Source organism: Anastrepha obliqua, chromosome 3 (assembly GCF_027943255.1).
Source record: "Anastrepha obliqua isolate idAnaObli1 chromosome 3, idAnaObli1_1.0, whole genome shotgun sequence".
In the NCBI taxonomy this organism is placed as follows: Eukaryota; Metazoa; Arthropoda; class Insecta; order Diptera; family Tephritidae; genus Anastrepha; species Anastrepha obliqua.
Window position 1 is genome coordinate 73,269,268 of NC_072894.1, and position 25,223 is coordinate 73,294,490.

At 35.1% G+C, this 25,223-nt stretch overlaps 1 protein-coding gene across 8 annotated transcripts; it reads left to right on the top strand.

Annotated features, from left to right (window-relative positions):
- Positions 1-1,051: 1,051 nt before the first annotated feature.
- On the top strand, positions 1,052-25,223 carry LOC129240504 (glycogen-binding subunit 76A). Of its 8 annotated transcripts, none has more exons than XM_054876346.1 (3): positions 1,052-1,421; positions 22,506-22,701; positions 22,762-25,223. In XM_054876346.1, exons 2-3 carry the CDS (start codon positions 22,528-22,530, stop codon positions 24,412-24,414), a joined length of 1,827 nt encoding a protein of 608 aa, XP_054732321.1. In that variant the 5' UTR covers positions 1,052-1,421; positions 22,506-22,527; the 3' UTR covers positions 24,415-25,223. The 8 variants fall into 8 exon arrangements, with proteins under 8 accessions (XP_054732321.1, XP_054732316.1, XP_054732317.1 ...); XM_054876341.1 differs by lacking the exon at positions 1,052-1,421 and adding an exon at positions 1,428-2,149; XM_054876342.1 differs by lacking the exon at positions 1,052-1,421 and adding an exon at positions 1,428-2,115.

The following is a 25,223-nucleotide window of genomic DNA, read 5'->3' on the forward strand; positions in this document are numbered from 1 at the left end:
CCCCAGAATCACGAGAAATGTGTATAAGTATTAAAATGCGAAACTTTTAAGCGTATGGTAGATTTTAAGCTTATGGTGATAGATGTGGTGGAAATGCAATTTTGCAAACAAAAAAGTGGAGGAGCTACCACAAAGGTGGTGTAGTCCTCACAATGGTAAGAGGTGTGGTTTGAAATAAGGAAGGAAACAATAATAACAATGATAAAAACATACCAAAGGATAATAATTATGAAATAAATAAAGATAAATACAAAAACACAAATATTTATACTAAACTAAAGCCATTCAGGAATTTAGTGTATTAGCCTAAAAGGAATGTTAGCAAAAGTTTTATTATTTCCGTACCAAAACCAGTAAATAACGATATAATTATTGACTTTAAGGTAAGTATGCAAAAGTTATATTATTACCATGTCGAAACCCTCTATATAACTATATAATTAAAAATTTGAGGTAAGCATGCAGAGTTATTGCCAGCTCTTCTTTATGTTTTCTAAAAAATTTAAGTTAAGAAAATTAAAATTTAATTAAGAAAATATTTAAGTCTTTATTTTCCCTTAGGCAGCAACGGCATTCGGTAACTTTAATTCCGATGTGCTCAATGTTTTGGTTTGGTGGATTACGAAACTTTTCCCAAATGTACGATTTGGTTATGATGTGGTTGAAATAGCTTTAATAGATATTAGATGCATTTTTCTATTTCTTTTTATAATATCAGAGTACTGAGCCTACACAATATCATACAAATGACTTCATTTTAAATAAAATTAATTTACCACAAACGCAAAATATCTGTTCAGTGGCAACATTGCAAAATTTCACTCTGAATTCACTCTGTATATTATCACCACTAAGTCTCTGACTCTCTTACACACCACCTTTGTTTATATGCTGCCTTTGAATTTATACTTATAAATGAGTGTAAGATACCATATATGAGTACAGAGTACACTAAAACACTAGGCAAGTGCAAAGTTTTTTAGTAAACATTGAAAATGTTGATTGTACGCTTCTGATACGAGCTCCAAAATAAATAAACATGACTGGAATATGAGTACAATACTTCATAAACAAAACACTATTTAATTGCAGTGTGTCGTCACAAGAGTGAAAAGCCAAGGCATAAACAAATATTATCGAAATGCAAAAGTTGAAAGCGAAAGTCAGGCATGCAGTGGTCAACACAAAATAAATATAAATGAGAGCGAGACTGCAGTTTCCATGGAGAGATAAGAGCATAAGAAAACTCGTACACTCATTGTTACTGCAAATATAATATAATACGAGCATTTACGTAGTGAGCAGTTGTATATGCACACATATATCTGTATAAGTCAGTATAACTTAGCGCCCACTCAAATGCCAAATTTCAACTGAGAAAGTTTATCACCTCCACTTAGTATGGTACATGTGGCACGTATGTAAGTGCCGCACGTGAATATTGATACTGGGACTGTTTGCCGGCGACAGAGTCGATTTTGTTTTGCTTTTCTATATGCATACATACATACATATTTGTATACCTACTAGCAGCTGTTGTGTATCTGAACGAATCTAATTGGGAGTATCTGAAAGTCTGTACACGAGCCGAATGTCAGAAGAGAAAATCAAAAAATATATACCGTGCATAAATATGTACATATATACATATACGCATATACCGTCAGAATTAACGAACAGGGTGATGTTTGCACAAAATGAGATACAAATAAATCGGAGAGCGGAGGACTACCGACCGTTGAAGCTAAAGCAAGCGCGGTGGATTCGTATACCAGCGAGCCATACCCATCAAGTTGCGCTACGACCTTGCAATACCCTTGAATGACACTCTTACTGTGCGCACCGTGCCCAAGATGAAGACGAGCACAAAAGCGACGCAACGGTAGAAGTCAAATATTAAAAGTGAACTTTGTGTGTTTTTGCCTTTTCGTGTGTAGTTCATGCGTTCGCTTATTTATAAAAAAAAAAAGAAAAATTCACGTCAATAAAAACCAACTTCAATCAATTAAAATAAAATGTTCTCCAATGCACCATTAAGCGCTTACAACGGGCTACATTAAATCTGTGACATTTCACTATCGAAATTTTACGTGAGGTCAAAGCAAAATTTGTAAGGTTGATACACATCTCAAAACAAATCCACCCATATGTATGTGAAATAATAATAATACAACATATTCGTATTTAGTTCAAGTGAATCAGTGCCTCTGTTAAATAAGCAATCCGACTTATAAATTTTCTTTTTGGTGGTGAAAAAGTGTTGTGAAACTAATTTAGCATTTTGTTTTGATAAGAAGAAACAAACGACGTACATACATTCTCAAAATTACAATTATTACAAACAAATAAAGCTAATCAACGCCGTAATTTCTACAAGTACTTGCTAAATATGCTCAAACGGGCGCCACAGATGGCAAGTCGTATACAGCTAGCGATTGTGTAGCGGTGGTTAATTATTCGAAAGAAACCAACTAATTTTAAATTTTAAATTTCTTCGCAATGATAAGTGTTTTTTGTCTATTTTTTGATTTATACAGCTGTGTCTGCAAGTATGTATGAATGTGTGCTTGTTCACAGGGCAAAGGGTCATCTCTTCAATTATACCTAATTTGCTAACAATTTGAGATTTTGTGTTTCCACTTTTAATTCTATTTTTAAATGTCGAAAATTTATTTTAATATATTTTATTATGTACTTTTCACAATGCGCTCATGTGTGAACGTAAAAGAAAAAAAAAAAGAAAAAAAATCTTATAACCATACATAAATATGTATATATATATTTATATATGTATACATACATATATATTAATGTATGCATGCGCAAATGTCATCTTTTTATTTTTCCGTTTTTCAATTTATTTTGTTTTGATAATTAACCGCCTCGTGTGTCGGTACAAGATTCACTAATGGAAAATTATGTCGGGGAAAATCATAAAATATTGGACTACAGTTATAGTATGTACATATCTGCAATTCAAGAGGCATTAATTATAGAAAAAAGCTTAAATCTCAAACCTTAATATTTGAAAATATTTTCCAAAAATTAGTTACGATGAGTTTTAATGCAAAAAATGTATTGCGATTTTTCTGCGCAGTGAAATTAGTGAATCGCTTTTAAAAGGGAGGGCAAATATGGTGGCGAGTGCAATAACGGCAGCTGATGTCACATTGAAACGAATTCTATGCTGTCATCATATTTACAAGTACATGTGCATCTTTATTTACATAAATATGTATTTTGTTACCTTTTGGAAACTTTGACAGTAGGCATTTGAAAAGTGAAAGTAAAGTAAAACCGCGTTTTGGGGGATTCATCCATGTTTTTAAGTTTTTTCTTTTATTTGTGTTTTATAAATCTCCAAAATGTCCTGATAAAGTAGATTATGCTTACATACCAGAGATAAATGAAAAGTTTAGACTCTCAACTTTGCAATTTAGACATAGTGAGAATACTGAAAAACCAATTTTGAATGTATAGTGAGTATTTAACAGGCAAACGAAATGAAATTTTGCACATTTATTTATAACTAATTACTCTTTCGGTAAAAGCTATTTGATCAGAATTCTCGTATATTTAGAGATACATATGTACATATGTCAGTTATAAAAGAGATAAGAATTGTTAGTGGGCTGCGGTCGAAAGAGAAATCATCTTGGCAAGTAAACGATTAAATGGCTGAATAATCTTTTCTATGTAGTAATAAAAGATATATGTAGAAGTGGCCCGAAAACGATCATATTTTAACAATTTAGGGTACTGATTTGGAAATTGGCTGTTTTATAGAATAACTTAAAGAGTTGGTTTTGGAAGTGTTGTACTTTGCGTCATTACCAATTTTCCATAAGAACGGTAATGTGAGGGCGGTGAAATTGGGGTAGAAGTATACCACATCTACAAATAATACAACTGTAATTTGCAAGCTTGTGCTGCGTAGGATTCTCGTGGTAAAAAATGCCTACCCGTGTGGTATTGACTACACAAGCATCATAGAATGCAACAGGGACGTGAGGTCAGAAGAGAAAATAAACAAACAAAAAGAAGAGGAAGAATAAGCGAAAGTAAGTAGAAAGCCAAGTGTCGTAGAATGCATCGTGATGGAAAGCAAGGGGGAAAAACTGCGTTTGAAGGCTTTATTGTCATTCGCGCTTTCACAATTAAACACGCGGCATTATATTTTTATTATTTTGTTTAATTCAATAATTCAAATATTCACTGGTTGACTCACAAACAACTAACTTTGTTTATTTTCTGGTTGTCAAAGTCCCCAAGAAGAAATTAGCGGTTTTCAAGAGCCATTTTGCTTTTTATTCTCTACTTCGTGTTGGTTATATACATGAACTGTAATCTCTCAAAACATCAATACGAAGTTTTGAACAAAAATTCCATGTATGTATGTAGGTAAATATTTGTTAATAGAAACCCTGAATAGAAACCCATAAATAGGATCTGATAAAATGCTAATTGGCGAACGAAAGCCATAATTGGTTTTGAAGTGAAACGAACACTAGAAACGGAAACACAGCCAAAATAATTTTCGAGCTTTCAAAAATGTCTTCTATATGACGAGTTGAAGAAGAAATATTAAATGGATTTATTATTCTGTTAATTGCGATCAGCAGCTCTATTGTTATTGTTAGCTAAGAAATATGGATGGTGGTAAATGTCGCCAACTGTGTACAAATTTTTAATCGATGACGCTGATAAGTTAAATTATTTTGCAGACCACTACTTCAGTTTCGGCGGCATAGTGGATTGCTGCATATCATTTAGGAGCGTGGAAATGTTGACTGTATCGAAAACGTTGACCGATCCAACACTACTAGAACCGTTTTCTCCCACAGGCCCTCTTAAGGACACGGTTTATCTTCGTGTTCATGGCGTTAAGTGCTGTGGTCGTTCTCTTTGTACTGCCGCCGAAGAAGCAACCGGATTTCGGCAAGCCCGAAGAAACTATTTGTGCGACGAGAAATATCACGATGCCCTAGAAAGAAAGGATGTGATAGGATTGCTACTGGAAGTTGAGAAATAAAGAGAGAGTTATTATTGGAAAGAAGAAATGAGAGGGGGAAATATGTGCGTGCGAAGAGCTTCAGATGCTGGCCAATAGGAAAAACTCGAGTCGGTACACACCATTCTATCGTCGATAGAAAGAGTTTCGCATCTTATAATCTATGACCAACACGAGACAGTATAGTCGCAAGACAGTTTTATTCAAATATAATGTCTCACAATGATTCCTCTGAGTTCGATCAATGACAGCACAACTTGTTTGCTTTATTGCTTTACTTGTCATTTAAGACTGAATATCCTATGCGCATGCACCTTTGCTGATGTATAAGTACATGAGCTTAATATGATAACTGGATTTGGCAACTCGTATCTTCTGGCGACTTCAGCCTCGTCATCTGATGTTAATTCGCGTTCATGTGTTTGTTTTAGTATCTCGTTCGCGCGGTATTTCTAGTCGATTCGAGAACATTCGCGTTTTTTTTACAATATTTACATATTGCAGCGAAATGAGAAATTTCGTGACCCGACTGGCAACAATACCGCGTGAGTGAGATACTTAAATAAAAACATGAATTCGCTTTGAGGCGAGACAGAACTAGCCAGATAATACAAGTTGCCAAGCCTAAAAATTATGATAGTTATGTCTATGTTACTACATACGAGTATAAGCAGAGGTGCATGCGCATAGGGTATTCAGTCTCAAGTTAAGCGAAGCAGTAAAGTTAAGTAAATCAATAAAGCAAGCAAGTTGTCTTGCCACTATTTTGTGACTTTAACTTAACAATTCAGTAATTTGCAATAGTTATTCCTGATTTTTGCAAGTAAAAGTCGGTTAGTTATAAGGTTTCTCAATCGCTCAGATTAATCGTAGAACTTGTTGGTAGCGATGATGTGGCAACAAAATGCTGCGGAAGCAATAATTAGGTTCTTGGTGCATCCCCACTCTAACTAACCAAGGGGTCGGATAACGGGAGGTAAAATTGCTTTGCTAATAGGAACATTTTTTCCTGTTATACCACTTTATATTTGGTTTGATCAATTTGATTCCAATTTTCCTGAAACTTCTTAAATAAAGAAAAAAATGGTTTTCCATCTGGTAACGCTAGGACGTTTAGAAGTTTTTAGTGGTCTTGATCCTTCTTTTTATAGGTATTCGGCCAACCATTTTACAGCATAGACGATCAGGTATGAATTTTCCATCTCAATGCATTACAGTTTTTGAAATGATTTCGTTACCAAGCTAGATAATGATTATGAAAAACTTAGTTGGGATAAAAAAAAAACAAAAAAATTACTCGTTATTCTGATTCTAATAAAAAAATTTCTTTCAAAAGTGTTGTCTCTGAGTCGTCGGAAGGAATGGAGTCGATTCGATTTTATTCGGATTTAAAAAAAACTAACTAACGTCTTAAATGGCTTCAATTGATACGCGACCCTTCACGTCAAATGCAATTTCGGAAATAGATTAAAATAGCAAAGTGTATGCCTCTAATAGTACAATATAATTTAATTTTTTGTCAGAAATTCACTTGTGAGGTCTGTCAGCTTATGTTCCTCAAATCTTGAATTGAGCTTACGAAGATCTAAAGACTCGGCTAAAATTTGAAAGTTATTTTCATCCACATGTCACACTTATTTTAAAGTATTAATACGTTCACATATTAGTAGATTATCTATTTTTTCGCCCTTAACTTCCAATCCGAAATTAAAAAGCGAGATTTCCCATACAAAATGTCTCTCCCAAAATCTCAGATTATAAAATATTCCTAGATAATAACCATACTTTTTGACATACAACCCTGTGTTTTCTGTATAATAGATCATTATTTTTACGCGTGTAAAAAACACCGTCAAAGTAAAAACTTAATATAATAAAATGGATGAAGGCAAAGAAAACAGGTTTGTAGACATAATTCTAATAAAATTTTTGTTAGGTATTATTATTATGCATTCATATAACAGAAAAAAAGGGTGTGTCCTCTTAGTACTTATTGTACTTATTGTGCAATTAAATTAGCTTTTCCTACCCCTTGTAATTTCTTCATATCGTTGGTAATAATTAAACAAACCAAAACACCGAAATATTCCACCAAAATAATTTCTATGAAGAAAAACCTTTCACAACAGTATTGACAGCTGATTGTCAATTTTGCAGGTAATCTGCCAAACATACATATGTGAACGGGTAGATTAATTTTGTGGATTTATTGGTAATTAATGCATATGTGAACGTATTGTATAGTATAAGTTCAGGTTTTTTTAGAATTTAAGATACACACAGCCATACATATGCACATATGGTAAGCAGATAACATCACAAAAAATTTAATTGCTACCAATTTAAATTTTCAACAATAAATTATCTCTTCGATTACGATTCGAATTTTCAAAAGCAAACAAGTCAGTTAATCAACGCATGTTTCTACATACATACATACTAACAGGTATGTGCATATTTTACTGTACTTGATAAATTTTACTGCATATGACCGGTCAACAATAAATGTACATATGTCTATTAATAGGCTGACGGCATAGTAAGCGCTAAAATTGTTGCGATAAAACTACATATATTGAAAAGATTATGCTAGCAATGAAAACAAAAACGATGAAATGAAAATATTAACATAATTAATTCGCTTAGTATTTTAATCTACATATCTATGTTGAATTTCAAAGACGTTTTAATTGTTTTCTGTGTTTTTGTAATATTTTGAAAACCACTGTAGTGATAAAAACCAATGATACCTATTACGAAAATAGAAGCTACATGCACTCTGCCATCTTACATACAGCATTGCTAATAGCGCACAGCCTACCATCAGCCTTAATTTGCGGAAATAATAAAGAGAGTAATAATGCCTAATGAATTGGCTTTTATCTCGACTCGCTTTCGGATAAATTTAGATGGTATTCTAGTGTAATTACTCTAGACGTAAACATAACTTAAGGGGTAACACCACTGTAGAAATTTCAAAAAATGTATTTTTTTTTTATAAGCTTAAAAAATTCTTTGAACCTTTTAAAATACAGAACAAAAAGTTTTATAAGTTACCGAAGTCTATTTCATAAATATTTTAAGCTTTTAACCAAGCGTTAGTGACTGCTACCTAACGACTTCTCCAAATTTCCAAACTTTAAACGCGTTTTTCTCAAAACACGTTTTCTGAAATTGGCACGCAGCATAACTCAAACAATTTTAAATATTTTTAATCAGGTTTTTCACTACGTCTGTATAATAACCTTCTTAAGAGAAGAGCGTAGGGGATTTTCGATAGATTAATTTAAACGATTGTTATAATTATTTAAGTGCCGTTTTTTTAGTCCAAAATAGAGTTTTTTCCTTCAAATGCTTGCTAATTCCACAAAAATAAATATTTTTTAAATCCCATACGTGTTTCTCTAGCTATTCTTATCTAGATTAAGAAAAAAATGTTTCTTTGTTCCAGATTAAAATTTGCACCCTCTGTGCTGCGTGCCGCGGAGCTCCTTCAAGAGAAACCACATTACACAAATGTCTCCAATGCCGCCATTTTGTAAAATTTTTCGATAAAACTTTGTAGTTTTGTATTTTAGTATATAAGTAATAACTTCCCAAATCAGAGTGATTGTTTCCCCTTTCCTTCTATACAAACAAATTCTTTAAAAATCGTGTTTATTTTACGCGTGTACAGTGGTGTTACCCCTTAAGTTACGAAAGAATTTAACCCTTTTGCATCACCGCTCAAAATACGCGATGTACTCAAAACACCTTGCGTCGGCAAGACTTTGATTGATTGTTGTAATGAAACATAATGTTACGGGATTACCGAAATTATTTATTTTCCTGTAACTTTAAAAAAAAATAATTTATTGCGTATTCCGTTCTTCATGATAGGAGAGAGTTTTTGTTTGCGAATTATTCCATCGAGCGTTAAAAATCTTTACTCAATCTGGGAAATCCACTTACATACATATACAGCCACATACCAACTAAATAAGAACACGCAAATTTTTTACATGTTTTTCTTCTCTGCTTCATTAAGCTTGATAAATATCCCTAACAAAAAGTAGTCCCTGTCTACTGTATTCCGATCCTAGCTCCAAACTTGGTCTCCCGTTCCCCCAGCTAAACAATACTCTTAGAAAATACTCATTTATGGCAAACATATCGTTCTTAATTAACCTGGACATAATAAATTTACAACATACTGCATATGTAGCTTTTAAAGATGCCTCCTAAAAATAAATGTATGGTAAGGTTATTGATTTTTAGTTCAGTTACTCGAGACTTTAACGTAGCTTAATGAACTTAAGAGCAACCCGCGAAATGGGAAAAATGTATCGGTGACTATTCCAGGCGTAAACAATTTAGATAGTTGTTGATTATGGATTCTTAAGTTACGTAAACTGCGTGAATTGAGAGCGGTTAGAGAATCATGCTACCGTATGATTCATTTCTTTTTTAATTCAATAAGCTTTTCAATATTTTCATACATTTATTTGATAAGGCATGTTCAAGAGCCAGCACTCTTTACAGTTATTAGGTCCAGGCTAACTATGAACGATATATGTACCTCCCTTAAACATGTGCCTTTTAACCATAGAAGTCCAATCGAGTACGCTAATTTTCGAGTTTATGTAAGTTAACCAGAAAAAGAGATTTATTTGTTCAGTTAATCTATAAGTTGAAAAGTGCCTACGAAAACTGAAAAATATCGACTACCGTATACAAAAATAAAGCTCTTTGATTAAATGCATAAAAAATCCGATTTTATTTTACTTCGAAAACATTGCACATCACAATAAAATAGGTGACGTCGAAGCGACGTACTTGTAGATGGGCTGTAGCGAGTAAAAAATAAGAAGCCATCTGAGTTAAAAATAAAAATATTGAGGGAGAGCAGAAGGACAGGTTTAGATCAGTAGTATCGATTTACACCAGGTAGGGACTACTTTTGGTTAAAAGTATTTATCGAGCTCAATGAAATTGAGAAGAAAACATGCGTAAAAATTGCGTGCTGTTATTTATTTGGCATGAGACAGTGTACATTTGATTATGATTTATGTGTGTAGTTGATTTGACAGCTTGAGTAAAGATCTCCATGACGCTGTATGCGTAAGTTGACAGTTTGCGTAAACATCTTTAAGTTCTTACGTAACTTAGGTCTATATTTCGAGTAATTACACGATTAGATTAAGCTGGGGCTACTGTGTGGAGAGCATTTACATACATTTAATGAAATTAAAAAATATTGAACAATATTGAAAAAAAAAAAAAACATTTATTGACAACAATTTCACGAACTTTTGAATATCATTTCAAAATGAATAAATTGAGGTTTTGGATGTTTGAATTATGGTTTATTCTTCGTTTTAGCCAGAAAAGCTATTGTTTTAATTGGGTATTCCCAAGCAAAGGGTAAATAGTGTTATGAATGCAAAATGAGCAATTTTGTCTCATATTTTGATTCGATTCTGAAAACCCTGATTTGTTTGTGCGCAAACTCGTCAACTAAATGTTGTTCATGAAGCTATCCTCTGCATTGGCGAAATAAGCTTAGCGGATAGAACTAATGCTGAACGAGAACCAAATGAAGTATGCATAAGGTCTCTTCTATTCCCACTTTTCTGCTCGCCATCTCTCTGCTTGCTTCACTTGACGAAAATTTTGCATGTGAACGCAACAACAAAGTTATTGAGCAAGATTCGTCGCTAGCGAGTATGGATACACCTCATAAAACTGGTATAACTAACTATTTTACAAAGAAATGTAATTTTAGGCAGCTCTATTCCTGCGCTGCTAAGATATGCTTTTTTATACCAGTGGCTTCATCTATTTGCCACTTGCTAATGCTTGACAAAAAAAAGCCTAGTTTTTAACATCACACAAACAAGCAGAGTTTCCGCGTATTGTAATAATGAGTAGTAGGGAACTTTTTCACTTGGAAATCTGTATTTATGTAAATTTAAAAAAATACTTGTTTTGAAACTTACAGGAGAATCAGTTTTACCAAAAAGTTTCTCTCCTTGAAATAAAACGACACTGTAAGGGTCTCATCATGCTTGCCCGTTGTAAGGGTCTCATCAAGCATCGCAACGAGGCCAGTCTTAAAGTATTCCAGAGAGAGGGCGGACGTTTAATGGAACTTTAAATGTACATAGGTCATGTTGTGTCATGCTTTGAATGCTAACGATGGCAGAGAAGGAATACAGATATCTTCCATATATTGGAAATTATAAGCGGAGAAAGAGTTGCGAGTTCTGCTATTTTTTTCTCCCATATTTACTATTTACAAGAGCCAAACTTTGTTTTTTGTTTTCCAAGAGGGTATAGCACACACTTTGCTTGAACTTGGCTAAAATCGTTTAGGCAGTTATAATGCCAATCAGAGAGAAAAGTGATTTGCTTTCGCGCCACTTTTTTCTTCTAATAATGGACGAGTTGGTAATTACACACGTTTGTAATTAACATAAACAAAGAGAAAAGGCAATCATTACTCTACTTGGAAAGAATATCGTAGTAATTCCATGCCGTGAATCTTTTTTAAGTAAATCCCTGATATTTTTCTTATATTTAGAATAAATTTTGGCTTGCTATATAATTAAAGTATATGGACAGATGTGCAAAAAAATGGCAAAAATCTATATACTCGTCCATAGCTATGAATGTATTTGTACCTACTTATTTAAACTAGTAAGTTGCTGGCTTGTGCATACCTACACACTTGTACTTATGTATACATATGCACTGTATACGCCTGTTGCGAAAATTTCTTGATTCCATAACGTTTTTGAATTGAAAGATTATTTCGCCGAATATATTATATAAAAGTGAATGAAAGCAAATACACATACATCTATTGTAGATATGCATTGTATATGCGAATTCGATTTCTGCGATTTTTCATACAGAGATACGAGTAACTAAAAAGTGAAATAAAAATTTTTTTATGTGCTTCTTAATTTGCTGTTCTGCTTTGCATGAGGTATACAAATAATTACGCTTCACCATTATGTATTCATGTATACATATGTATGTGTGTGAAGGAATTTGTGTGTATGTAAGTACGTATTTATCTACTAAAAGGTAATCAAAATTAGTAAAATGAGAACAGTAAAAAATTTTTTGTTTCACACGAGCCACATAGTTAGAGAGTGAAAATATTTTTAGCCGAAAAGAGCACAACAAAAACAAAAAAACAAAAATACAAACAGGGCAAAAAAAGAAATTACTGATTTGCCTTCGATTTTTGTTTTGCTTTTATTGATGTTTTGTATAATATATAAGCTAATTAGATTAAATTTTGTTATCATGAGCAAATGCACCTAGAATTCAGATTATTTAAATTTTTTCAAAGCAATCATGCTTTCAGATTAAAAATATTCAAACTTATAAAAAGCAATAAGTGCATACGATTCGGTATTACTCAAAATTTATAAACAAACATGCATACCGTCGAGCATATACACCAGGAGTATATACTTATGTATATGTTCTCACGACAGTTGTAGACAAGTTATAGACTACGTGAGAATAATGGTATAAGTCCATTTGAAATAGTTTTCAGAAAACTTAGTGTAGCAATCAATCGTCATTATATATGTATATATAATAGGGCGGGTCGATTTAAAAATTGCTCTTTGCTCTGTGAAAATCGTATTCTAGGGATCAAAATAAGAAACTTTGCCGAAGAAACCATAGCTCTAAAACGAATTCTGATGTCCCCCAATTTAAAAATATCACCATTTTTGGCCTATACATCAGCTAAATGGCTATGCTTTTTCTTTATTTTTATTCATTTATAATAATATTTATTATTTATTTATAATAATATCTATTTTTTCTCTTAAGAAATTTATTTAGTCAGAAAATATGTAAATGAAAAAATTGATTTAAGTGAGTTATAGAAAAGAAACTAAAAAGTTCGACCCAAATTGGGGGACATCAGAATTCGTTTTAGAGCTATGGTTTCTTCGGCACAGTTTCTTATTTTGATCCCTAGAATATGATTTTCACAGAGCAATGGGCGATTTTTTTGCCTCCCCACAAAAGATACTAAAAGTTCGACCCAACGGAAGACAGTCTTCGGGGCATCGACTCAACTAGTTTTTTTGTCACGTCAGATGAAATTTTATCCCACTCTTCCTTTATATCGAGTTTCAGGATATCCATATTGGTGATTGTCCTTTTCCGGATTTGGTGGTCTAAATGCTCCCACAAATGTTCAATCCAATGTCTTAAGAGTACGATAAAACAGCCATTCTTTTACTATTTTTGCTGTGTGCTTGGTATCATTATCTTGTTGAAAGATCCAAGATCCCTGCTAGTATAATTTCTGCACACTGGTTAGTAAATTATTTTGTAATATATTCAGATAATCTGTTTTGTTCATGGTACTTTCAATAAAAACCAAATTGCCAACTCCGCTTGCCGCCATATAGTACATCCCCACACCATCACCGAACCCCCACCGTGCTTAACTGTGATTATCAAATTTTGGTCGGCATACTCTTTATTTTTGGTTTTCCAGACTTTAACCGGTTTTTTCTGCCCAAATACCGCGAACTTACTTTCATCGCTAAACAGGACATTATTCCAGAAAGAAACATACCGATTTTCGTATTTTTTTGCATAATCAAGACGTTTTTTTTTATTAACTGTCGATATTAGCGGCTTTTTTCATGGGAGACGACCATGTAACCCATTTTCGTGCAACGCTCGACGTATTGTACTGGCACTTATGCGTATCTGATGCAGTTGAAACTTCTTGTGATATTTTGACCGCATTTTTAAAGGGATTTTTCTTCACATCACGCACTATAGACCTTACTTCAGTCTCATTTAAAATTTTTGGACGGCCTGCACCTGGGCGATTTTCTACTTTGCCGAACTTTTTGTATTTTTCAACTATTTTTTCACAGTATTATGGCTTCTGTTGGCAATAGAGCCAATTTCACGAAAGGTTTTATCTTCATTGCGAAGCTTTAGTACCAGTTCTCTAACATCAATCGAAGTTTGTTTACCCATTATTAAAAAAAAAAAATAAATAATAGAATTTAATTTACTGTAGACAAAAACTTTTCACTCTGCCGATCACAACCAATTAAAATGTAATATGAAAAAAGTTTCAATGCATCGAAAAAGGAAGTAAACAACCAAATATGACGGTATTTTTTACCGTACAACATCGCTAAAATGCTACTGATGTACACTGTACACTTTATTTTGACGCGTAAAACTTGCACTAAATTTTGTTTTTGTCTTACAACTTTTGTTATTGAATTTATTTTTTTGTTGTTTTCTAGTAATTAGTAGAGAATCAAATACTAATTTAAAAAACATGAAATTAAAATATATTGTTTTGTTATAAAATATATATTATAACAAAATGCTTTGTACACTTTATTTTGACGCTCACAGTATAATTGGCGCGCACACCCTTTTTCGGTGTTTGGCCGAGCTCCTCCTCCTACTTGCGGTGTGCGTCTTGATGTTGTTCCACAAATGGAGGGACCTACAGTTTCAAGCCGACTCGGAACGGCAAATATTTCTTATTAGAAGCTTTTTCATGGCAGAAATACTGTCGGAGATTTGCCATTGCCTGTCGAGGGGCGACCGCTATTAGAAAATAACTTTTTTTTAATTTTGATGTTTCACCGAGACTCCAACCTACGTTCACTCTGTGAATTCCGAATTGTAGTCACGCACCAACCCATTCGGCTACGGCGGTCGCCGTGTAAATAGAGTTGTAAATAACTGTATACTGATTCACGTACATTAAGAATTTCAGCCTGGTTTACGCCATTTGAGACTAGAAGAAAGCTAGTTATTATACTCATTGTACCACATATCAGGTAGTCTGAACTCGTGTGAGCTTGATTCTATTTCATCTCACAAAATTGATGTTGCATTTATTAATGTTCAGCGTTACTTCTATGGTTTCAAAGCATATTACCAGATTACTTTGTGGAAAAACAAAATTCTAGGATGCAGCATTTTGGATTATCTGGCGGCTAGAAACTGTATTCTTACGTATAAGCGAATTGCATTCAGAACTCGCAAATACCCTTACGATAAATAAGAGATCTAATAGACACCAAATTCTGATTGTCCCCAAATATTTGTACTAGTCCTCAGTAATGCATTCAATTTCTAAATCTGTTAAAAGTGTGATCAGTAGGAGTAACTACTCTGTCTCAATTCCCATCTTCCATGTTCCTATTAATATGTCTCACTATTCCTATTTAAATATATATACGTGTATTTTGATTTCACTTATACAGAGTTTTATGTTTGCTTTGTATAAAAACATTTCATTTCGAATTTTGTAACTTTCAACCCGTTGATTAAAGGATAAAAAGTCTTACACATACAGCCTCATTTTAATAATAAAAAAATATGTATGTGTGTACCTAAGTCAGTATTAACTTTCCTATTTACATACAACCGTATGCCAAACTGAAGGGTAGTAAGTTGCACAATAAAGATTATGTTAAATAATTTTGTTATTTTCAAAATCTTAAATTTCAAAAAATTTCTTGAAGGATGAAATATAATGAAAGGATACTGTCGGAAAAATAATGTCATTGCTATCTGACACACTTTTTACAATATTATTACACTATGGTCAAAACTATAAATTGGCATGAAAAATTACTTTTTTCGGTGACTTAGTACAATTATCACTGAGCAACAACAAATTAAGGGAGCAGCAGCCCCTTATGAAAATTGTTCTTATTGTAAATAGTCTACATATATTTAAATTGTAAATTGTATTTGTAAATTAAAACATAGTTACTTGGCAAATTTAATCGTTCATTATCCATTTTTATATACGTTTCTTGTTTCTTTACGAAAAGTATACTTTCAATGGAAAATTAATTCAGTGCCACATATGCTCCGAGCTAACTGTTGTTTTATATGCAATTAGCTAAGTGGGTAGTAAATCGAAAGCAGCTGAATTTTAAAACTGATAATATTGCCATATTTTGTAAATCTAAAAAAATTCTCGTTTCGCAGCAGTTATTGGTTAGAAATATTTTTCACATCAATAAAATTTATTTTCTAACTTTTACTTTTTACCTTGACCCATAACAATTATAAATTACTTAATTTGTTGCCTTAATTCATAAGTAATACATAAAGCTGTCCAAATTTTAAGCACAAGAAAAGTGCGAAACTTCTATGAAGATTCATTCTATGCAGTGGCGGATCTACCTAATGGCTTTTTGGGCTTCAGCCCAGGGCCCCGTGGTTGCGCAGGGCCCCCAGCCACCAATAAAAATAAAATACGAATGCCCTACAAGATGCACTGATATTTTACTACCACACTCACATTAGTTTTCTACTAAAAACACTTAAACGGTTAAGTGCCAACTAATTAAGTACTCACACTTTTTGACAGTGCTGCTCCTGCGCTGACATAAACATTGATACTTGACTTTATGTTCTTTTGTTTGCACACGTGTGCGAACGTTACTTGCAACGAAAAAAAAATCGTAAGTTTGGCAACTAAAATCGATCAACTCGTGTGCGCGCCCATGAAACGAATCGGTAATTCACCTGCCACTTCGCTTGTCTATAGACGGTGTATTTTATAGCTTGCGTGTGTATTGCGTATATTTTGGGGACTCTCCGTAGATCAAGAATTTAGTTCATGCTTGTCTTCGAAGTGCAAAAATAAACAAAAACTGGCTGTGTGCTGCTAATAAAATTACTATATAACTTAAAAAAAGGAACCTTATCCAAAGAGAATATATCTACAGAGAGTAAGGAACCCCAAAACCAAAAAAAAAAAAAAAATATTAGTGATGCAAATGAACAATTATCTGACTACCAACAACCCTCTGATCCAACTGAAAACGATATTAATGCTCAACATAAGGAAGCTTATATTGAGACTGAACGAAATTCAGAAAACATTAACTTTAAGTTTGGGAAATATCTTGACGTGGGATCGTGGCCAGTGTCACTAAATAATTACTTCATTAATCACATCCTCTCTCATGAAATAACAGATCTTCAAAATAAATACCCAGCTTCAACAAAAAAATATAAAGATCAAAATAGATCATTCTCAGACAGATATTTCATTAAGAAAATGAAAAACGGCCAATTACTGGAACGACCTTGGTTGTGCTATTCACCCAGCCTTGGGACTATTTTTTGTTCGACTTGCAAACTTTTTTCTAAAACACTTTCTCAATACTCAACGGGATTTTCTGATTGGAAACACATAGGAACGTCTTTAGAAAATCACGAAAATTCTAATGAACATAAACTTTCTATGTTAGCTTGGCTGTCACGAAAAGAAAATAAGTCTGTTGTAGATAAGCAGCTCCAGGATCAATCAAAGAAAGAAACAGATTACTATCATAATGTCATGAAACGGGTTATTGCAGTGATACAATTTTTGAGTATAATAGGATTAGCATTTAGAGGTTCCGAAGAAGTATTTGGTACACCACATAATGGTAATTTCATGGGAGCTCTGGATCTATTGGCAGAGTTTGACCCATTCATTCGGGAACATATTGAACAACGAGAGCTGCGACCGAAACCAACAATGTCGTACTTATCAAAAACAGTATATTCAAAGTATTATTCAATTGTGATGGATTCAACTCCAGATCTGTCTCACAATGACCAACTTGCTATTGTATTACGATACTGTTTTCAGGGAAATATGTACGAGAGATGTGTCTCATTCATCAAAATTAGTAGTGATACTGGTTTACACTTATTTAATATTCTACAAGACTTTTTAGAAAAAAATGGGATGGTACTGGATAACTGTAGGGGACAGTCTTATGACAACGCAGCCAATATGTCGGGTCAGTACAAAGGTGTCCAAGCATTAATTAAACAAAAAAAATAGAAGTGCGGATTATGTACCATGTGCTGCACATTCCCTTAACCTAGTTGGTGAAGAATGTGTTAAAGTTGCAACCGAAATTGTAAATTTTTTTGGAGTGGTGCAAAAAATATATGTTTTCTTTTCATCTTCAACCCACAGGTGGGAATTGTTACATCGTGAAATGCAACTAAAATTTACGTTAAAAAGTTTAGCTTTAGCTTTAAAAAATCATTATTCTGAAATTTTAAAAACTTTTAGCAAAAATGAGGATGAGAAAGCTGATTTCAGCAATTGCAATTTTGATCACATTTTGCGAAGAAATTTTGGAGAGGTTTCATGTAGTAAATAAAAAAATACAGAGCCCTGGCTTAAATATTTGCGAAGGCACTAAATTAATTGTTTCGTTAAAAGAGTTCGTGTACAACATATGACAGCATTCGGATCAGAAGTTAAAAGAGTACGGAGGGAAAGCTAAAAAATTAAGTACTAGTGTGGAAACAAATTACAGCGACGTTTACAAGAGACAAATTACTTCAAAATTTGCCGCTAAGTCTACTGCTAAAGTCTCAGTGTGCGGCGCAGAAAAATTTAAAAGAGACACGCTAAACGTTGCATTGGATAAGTTTATTATGGATTTAAATGAAAGGGGTCAAGTCTATGAGACAACCAACAAAAAATTTAATATTTTAATGGATTTGCAAAATAAAAACCAGGAAAGTGTGGATGTGGAAAGTGTACGCAATATTGTAAAATATTATTCAGATGACGAAACGAGATGATGAAAATTTAGTAAATGAATGCATTCAATTAAAATCATATTTACTACAATCTAAATCAGACTGCTACACCTCTTGCAGTGAAATGTATAAGCTTATCTATGAAAGGGAACTTGTTGGTGTATTTCCTAATTGTTATACCATCTTAGAATTTTTTTTGACGTTGCCCATCACCAGCTGCGAGGCGGAGCGCTCTTTCTCCAGGATGTCATATATTGAAAATAAGTATAGGACAACAATGTCGAACGATCGACTTAATCATTTGTCTCTTCTTTCGATAAATTGTGATCTAACAAAGGATTTAGCAGTTGATGAGCAAATAATGGAGTTCGCTGCACGAAAATGCAGAAAGATTGATTTTTAATTTAATATTCTTTATTGTCATATTTGTTTTGATAAATAAATGTTTTTATAAGATGATTTTTTTTTCTGATAACTATATACTGCATCACCAGGGCCCCCGAGTAGCATTAGCCCAGGGCCCCACAATGTCACGATCCGCCCCTGATTCTATGAACCTGAATTTTATTCCTCCAATAGGCCTATATACATACATATGTACATACTATAATTGACGCGTGGTGGTGTTTAGATTCGAACCTAAGCACTCCCGAATGGTAGCTACTCACCAAACCATTCGGCTACGGCGGCCGCCTTCTGCCGACACTTTTCCTCGATTATTTCGATTTGATTTGAAGCTCCTATAAGCGAACTACAGCTACATATATTTTGCTTATTTAACAAACTAATATTATTTCAATTGACTTGATTCACATATTTAGAAAAACGACCGAAGTTGCGTTCCTCGGGCGAAAACTGCAGCGCGGAATATGTGTTTTTCTTATTTCATACGTAGACTGTAAATAATGCACATTTTTAGTGGCCGCGGCAGTTGAATGTGTCCGCCTCTCAGCAGACAATGGCAAACCTCTGAGTGTATTTTTGAAAAAGAAAAACTCCTTATGAAAAACCAAATGCATACATCAAGACCCATAGCAAAAATGAAAAGAGGAGTTCAATGGAATACCTAACCAAGAATGTAGGTGCCAATTATATATGAATATACATACATATATAAACAATGATTTTGTCCTAATCAAGAAAAATGTGTCTGATATGTGCCGATGTAAAAACTAAATTTGTACGACATTTTTTATTTTTATTTAGCTCTGCTTTCATACTGTTCAGCGTTAAGTTAAGTTAAATGGTTGCTCAGAAAAAAGACCCATTTGGTCCTTTATGGTACCATAAGGGGTGATGGAAGTATGACGATCCATAGATGGCTGAATTACGTTTACGTTAACTTAACGTCAAGCTGCTTATGAAATTAGGTGACTAATATACATATGCCTACTATATATGCAAGTTAAGCAAAGGAGTGACAGCCAACATGTCTAAGTCTTAGCCGAACGGCAGTAGGTTTTTATAAGGAGCCCTTTCATGGCAGAATTAAACTCGGAGGTTTGCCATTGCCTGCTGAGGGACGCCCGCTATTACAAACAACTTTCTATCATTTCGGTGTTCCATATAAGGAGATTCGAACCTACGCAGTCTCAACTAGTAGTCATCCTCCATACAGTTGGAACATGAGGACTCGATGCAATATCGAGTTGTTGTTGTTGTAGCAGCATAAACATTACCCATTCATATATTGGGAATGCTACTGAAATGACAGTGCTTGGCCGGATATAAATCAGGGTCGTTCCCGTAACGTAGAACCGACTGTCGTGGGAACGACAATATCGCGTCTGACTGCATGCATACCTTACGGTCAATGCTATAAGGAGAATCACAAAATTCGAGACCTGAGGCTTTTTTTTTTGTTTTTGTTTTTGTCGGGACACCTAGCAAGTGCAGCACTCAGACATTAGTTGAGTCCATTGTACTACACTTGGATTCCCTTTTAATTTTCTTTAAATCCACCCGAGTAGAATCTGAGTAGATCTTGTGGTGCCAAGGAGCCAAGATGGTCGCTTCTTAACACATCAGTGCCAAAGACCTCAAACCTGATTCGAGCGAAGGCGGGGCAGACACACAGGAAGTGGTCCGCCGTCTCATCCTCCTCTTCACAAGCTGGGCAGAGTACACTGTCTGAGATGCCCAACCTTTCCATGTGCTTTGCCCACAGAAAGTGGCCCGTCATCAGTCCAACCAGCCGTGTGCACTCCGCTCTGCTTAATGACAGAAGGGCTTGCGACAGTCGATCGGACATGACAGGTAACATCAGTTTTGTCCATCTGCAGCCTCTCTCAGCCTGCCAAGCTCGCCTGTGAGTGGTAGTTACCCATTTGCTAACCGTGGCTGTGATGGCCGCAGAAGGGAGTGGCAAAAGGAGTCAGAGGTCTCGTTACCCGCGATACCCACGTGTCCCGGGACCCATGTAAGCATCAGGCTATTATGTCTACCGACATAGTTCAGCCTGGATTTACAGGACTTCACTACCCCTGATGTGTTTGGAGGGCTGTCTAAGGCCATAAGCGCTGCTTGGCTGTCGCTGCAAACACATATAGATCTGCCTCTCTATCGTTTTTCCACAACAAAGTTCATCGCTTCTTGAACTGCATACACCTCCGCTTGAAACACAGATGCATGCATTTCAAGAGCAAAGTGCAGTTTTCTCCCGCTGGATTCCACGTAGACCCCAGAGCCGGAGCCATGCTCGGTCCTGGAGCCATCCGTAAAAATGCGAAAACAGTGTTTGCCGGGCTCATTTTCTGAGTCTTCCCACAACTGAGCCTCTGGTAGCACTACACTGTATCTCTTTTCAAGTACGACTCTTGATAGCATGGAGTCAAGGGGCATGGAGAGAATCGTTGGATCGATGTGCATGCCTTCTCTGTGTTCCAATGCCGGACAAGGGCCGTACCAGTTCCCATTGTGTTTCAGTCTGCAGATGGCCTTCAAGGCCTCTCCTTGGATGAAAGCATCAAGTGGTGGTAAACCAATCAAAGCATCTAATGCCGGGCCTGAAGTTGTCGGAAAAGCTCCGGTGCAGACCACTGGTGTATAGGTGATAATGGGTCTTATTATAGCCGTGTAGATCCATAGGACCTTGCTAGGAGAGAGATCCCACGTTTTCCCAAAGACACCTTTGCACTGCCAGAAAGCTGTCAGTGCTTTGGATGCCTTTATTTCAACATGTGATTTCCATAGGAGCTTACTATCGAGGATTACTCCGAGATATTTAATTTCCTTGGATAGCTGGATTGTGACTCCTTTTAGCCTTGGCAGAACGAGTCCATCAAGCTTCCTCTTTCTGGTAAAGAGGACAATACCAGTCTTGGCGGGATTTGCCGATAGCCCATTCGCACACCGCCTTGGGGGCAGCCTCTATTAACCCCAGATGACACCAGCAGATCTTCCTCTGCTCGCACCGAAACGATTCTTTGGGCCAGCATCGAACGAATCCAATTTACTAGCACCCGGTCTACGCCGTGCCTACTAGCAGAGACCTGAGGCTTTGTTTGCCTTAGAATCTCGTCGACCACGTGACCAGAGGTATTTGCGACATTGCAAGTTTGGTTATTCGCCGGGCCTTATAAAAGAGGAAAGAGTTGATAGAAGAAGACTTAAAGCATAGTTTCGAAAATTCACTTTTAAGGTTATAAATGTGCATGAAATCAGAATAAAATATTTTACGGTATCAAACACGTATCACACCTCGTATCCTACATTCAATAGAAGTTATAGCTATTTGTGGGAACACAATAATACCGTGATGATACTTCTTTCAAATATTTAAACATAGTTGTATATTACTTGTAACAGAGGTCACTTTAGATATATAGTAAAACTGATATTATTATATAAGAATGAATTTGGTGAGCTTATATATTTGAATGGATGTGAGTAACATATAATATTTATTTTATTACAGATACACTAAAAGTTCCTGGTAAATGCTGATGAACGGCCCAGGCGATATTCCTTTGAATGATAATAGCAGCACACCTGACACAAAAGTTTGCAGTATAATATCTGTAATTCCAGCACTAGGTATGTCATCATGTCGTGGTAGAGCCGAGGCTTTTGCGCGTAGTTTATCCTCCAAGTTACGGACATTAGGCACACAGGTATTTCCATAAATAAAATAAATTTAAATTTTTAAAAACAAAATATTTTTGGATTTTCAGAACGACGATGGCGTAATATCGCAAGAAGAAGAGTCTATTATACCTGAAAACAATACATCTAGTACATGGCAGACTACAAATGACTCTGAAAATCCGGTCACGGACTTGCAACCGCTACGCCATGAGTCCGACTCGTTTTTTGATTTCGATTGTGAATTAGAAAGTCCAGGAAGTCCAGTCGACGAATGCGAATATTTACAACTGATAGAAACGGCATCTAATACGCCACACAATTCGGCGGCTGAATCGGGTTACATTTGTGCATCGACCTCGAGTAGTCGGGGATCCGCCGATGTGCCTTACTTTGAACATATACATCATGATGATGCCACCGATGGATCTGGGTGTGTGCCGTCCACTCTACATAATGGCCACGATGAAAACGAAGAGAAACACTGTGAAGACCCTGACGATACATCTCCAGCCACAAGTAAAAACATGGAAGATTTTGAAAATACATCGAATGCGACTACGAAATTTCAAGAGCCACTGGTGGACACGGAACAAGCTGACGAAACTTTAACTCCAGTGGATCTTGTAACTCTGCAAGATGAAATAATTAATGAACTGCAAGAACATAGTGCACGTATCGGGAATATAATTGAGTCAATGCAAGTTCAAGCAAATACTGAAATCAATAAAACTCCCGAGGTCGCGTACTCTAGCCCCTCTAATAACAAAACGGAAAATGATGAAACAATTACACATGAAAACTTTGACAATATTGACCAACTGCATATTAAAACGACTGAAACCACCACTACGGAAGTAAAACCCGCCCAAAATGAAGTACAAATAGGGTTAGACACAAACGAGGAATCCGCCCGTACAAGCATTCAGGAAGTAACTGAAACTAATCATAATGAAAATAAAACCAAAGGTGAAAAATCCACGTTCGATGGCCACGATGACGAAGAAGATGATTGTAGACCGCAACGCGTGAGACGTTGTTCTTCGTTGAAAACAGGCAAAACTCCTCCCGGTACACCAGGCCGTAAGAAAATTGTACGTTTTGCAGATGTACTGGGACTCGATTTAGCGGATATAAAAACGTTTCTGGATGAAATACCGACTATACCAAAATCTGCATTTGAAGATTTGGAAGTTTTAGAATCAGAACCACCGCTACAGCTTGGACCAAAATCCGATAAGTTGCTAATGCCGTTATTTCAACAACCTGGAGGACTGCCGAAATTTTTAGATCGTGTACGAGAGAAACAAGTCTCCTTGGAGAATGCAGCGGTAACCGATCATGTCAATCAAACAATCACCGGCACTGTGCGTGTACGCAATTTGGACTTTAATAAATCGGTTTATATACGTTATACCTTGGATAATTGGCGCAGCTATGCAGATCTTCAAGCCAACTATGCCGAGAACTCGTGTGACGGTTTCTCAGACAAGTTTACGTTCTTTCTCTTTGGTAATTCTTTGCAAATTGGTCAACGCATAGAGTTTGCTGTACGTTTCCATTGTAAAGGGCAACAGTTTTGGGATAATAATTATGGTACAAACTATTGCTTCCAATGCTTGCCAGCGTCAACGCCAATCAACACACATACACACACAATACACGTGCAACCGCCTCGGAGCCATTCAGGAGAATTATTTAGTCCGACACTTGGCGACTCGTGGTGCAGCTCCTTCTATTAGTGATGTGAAAAAAAATTAAATAAAACTAAAAACTAAATTGTTAATGAAAATGCGCAGCTGCATATACACACGAAAATATATAGAAATATACAAATAGTCATATAGTAAAAAAAATCAGGGAAAATGCTCTCAACTCTCCTATTAACTTAAATAACTGAACCCACCCTTTCAAAGCCAAAGAACAAACGAAGTCACGAGCATGAACTACATTCATATGTATGTGCTTATGTACATTTTTTTGTAAATAATAAAACAATATAAACTCACATGTGCATGCGCGCATATATATCAACATATGTACATATGTATTTGTGACAAATGCCAAAAAATAGTAGCACCTAGCATGCCTCCAACATCTGCACTCGTAAATATTTGTGAGAAATTAGCTGCTGGCATATTAGCATATGAAATATTTTTTCCTCTATATGACTATATATTGTACATTTGAGCATATATGTGTGCGCGTACACACACACATTCATACATACATATACTATATGATGCAAAAACAAACATATTTTTCAAAGGAAATAGTAGAAAGTGGAGCTGTTCAAAACCTCCTTAAAACTGTTGCCGTTTTGTATAATAAAGAAGTGATCAATAAATTTAATACTAAAAATAAAAATTATTGTTACAATATTTATGAATGAAGAACATGTAAATTACGTATCAAATGCAATAATGTACATACATATTTATTTTTAATTTTAAAAATTTTGTCCTTTGTAATATTTTAACGATTTTATTTTATATTCACGCATTCTTTAATTTTAATTATATAATTAAATATACACATTCATAAATCTAAA

What these genes read in the sequence shown, in the direction of transcription:
- LOC129240504 (XM_054876346.1), top strand. Translation starts at nt 22,528, where the DNA reads ATGCTGATGAACGGCCCAGGCGATATTCCTTTGAATGATAATAGCAGC. An exon ending in TACGGACATTAGGCACACAG is followed by an intron (nt 22,702 to 22,761) that starts GTATTTCCATAA and finishes TTGGATTTTCAG; the next exon opens with AACGACGATGGCGTAATATC.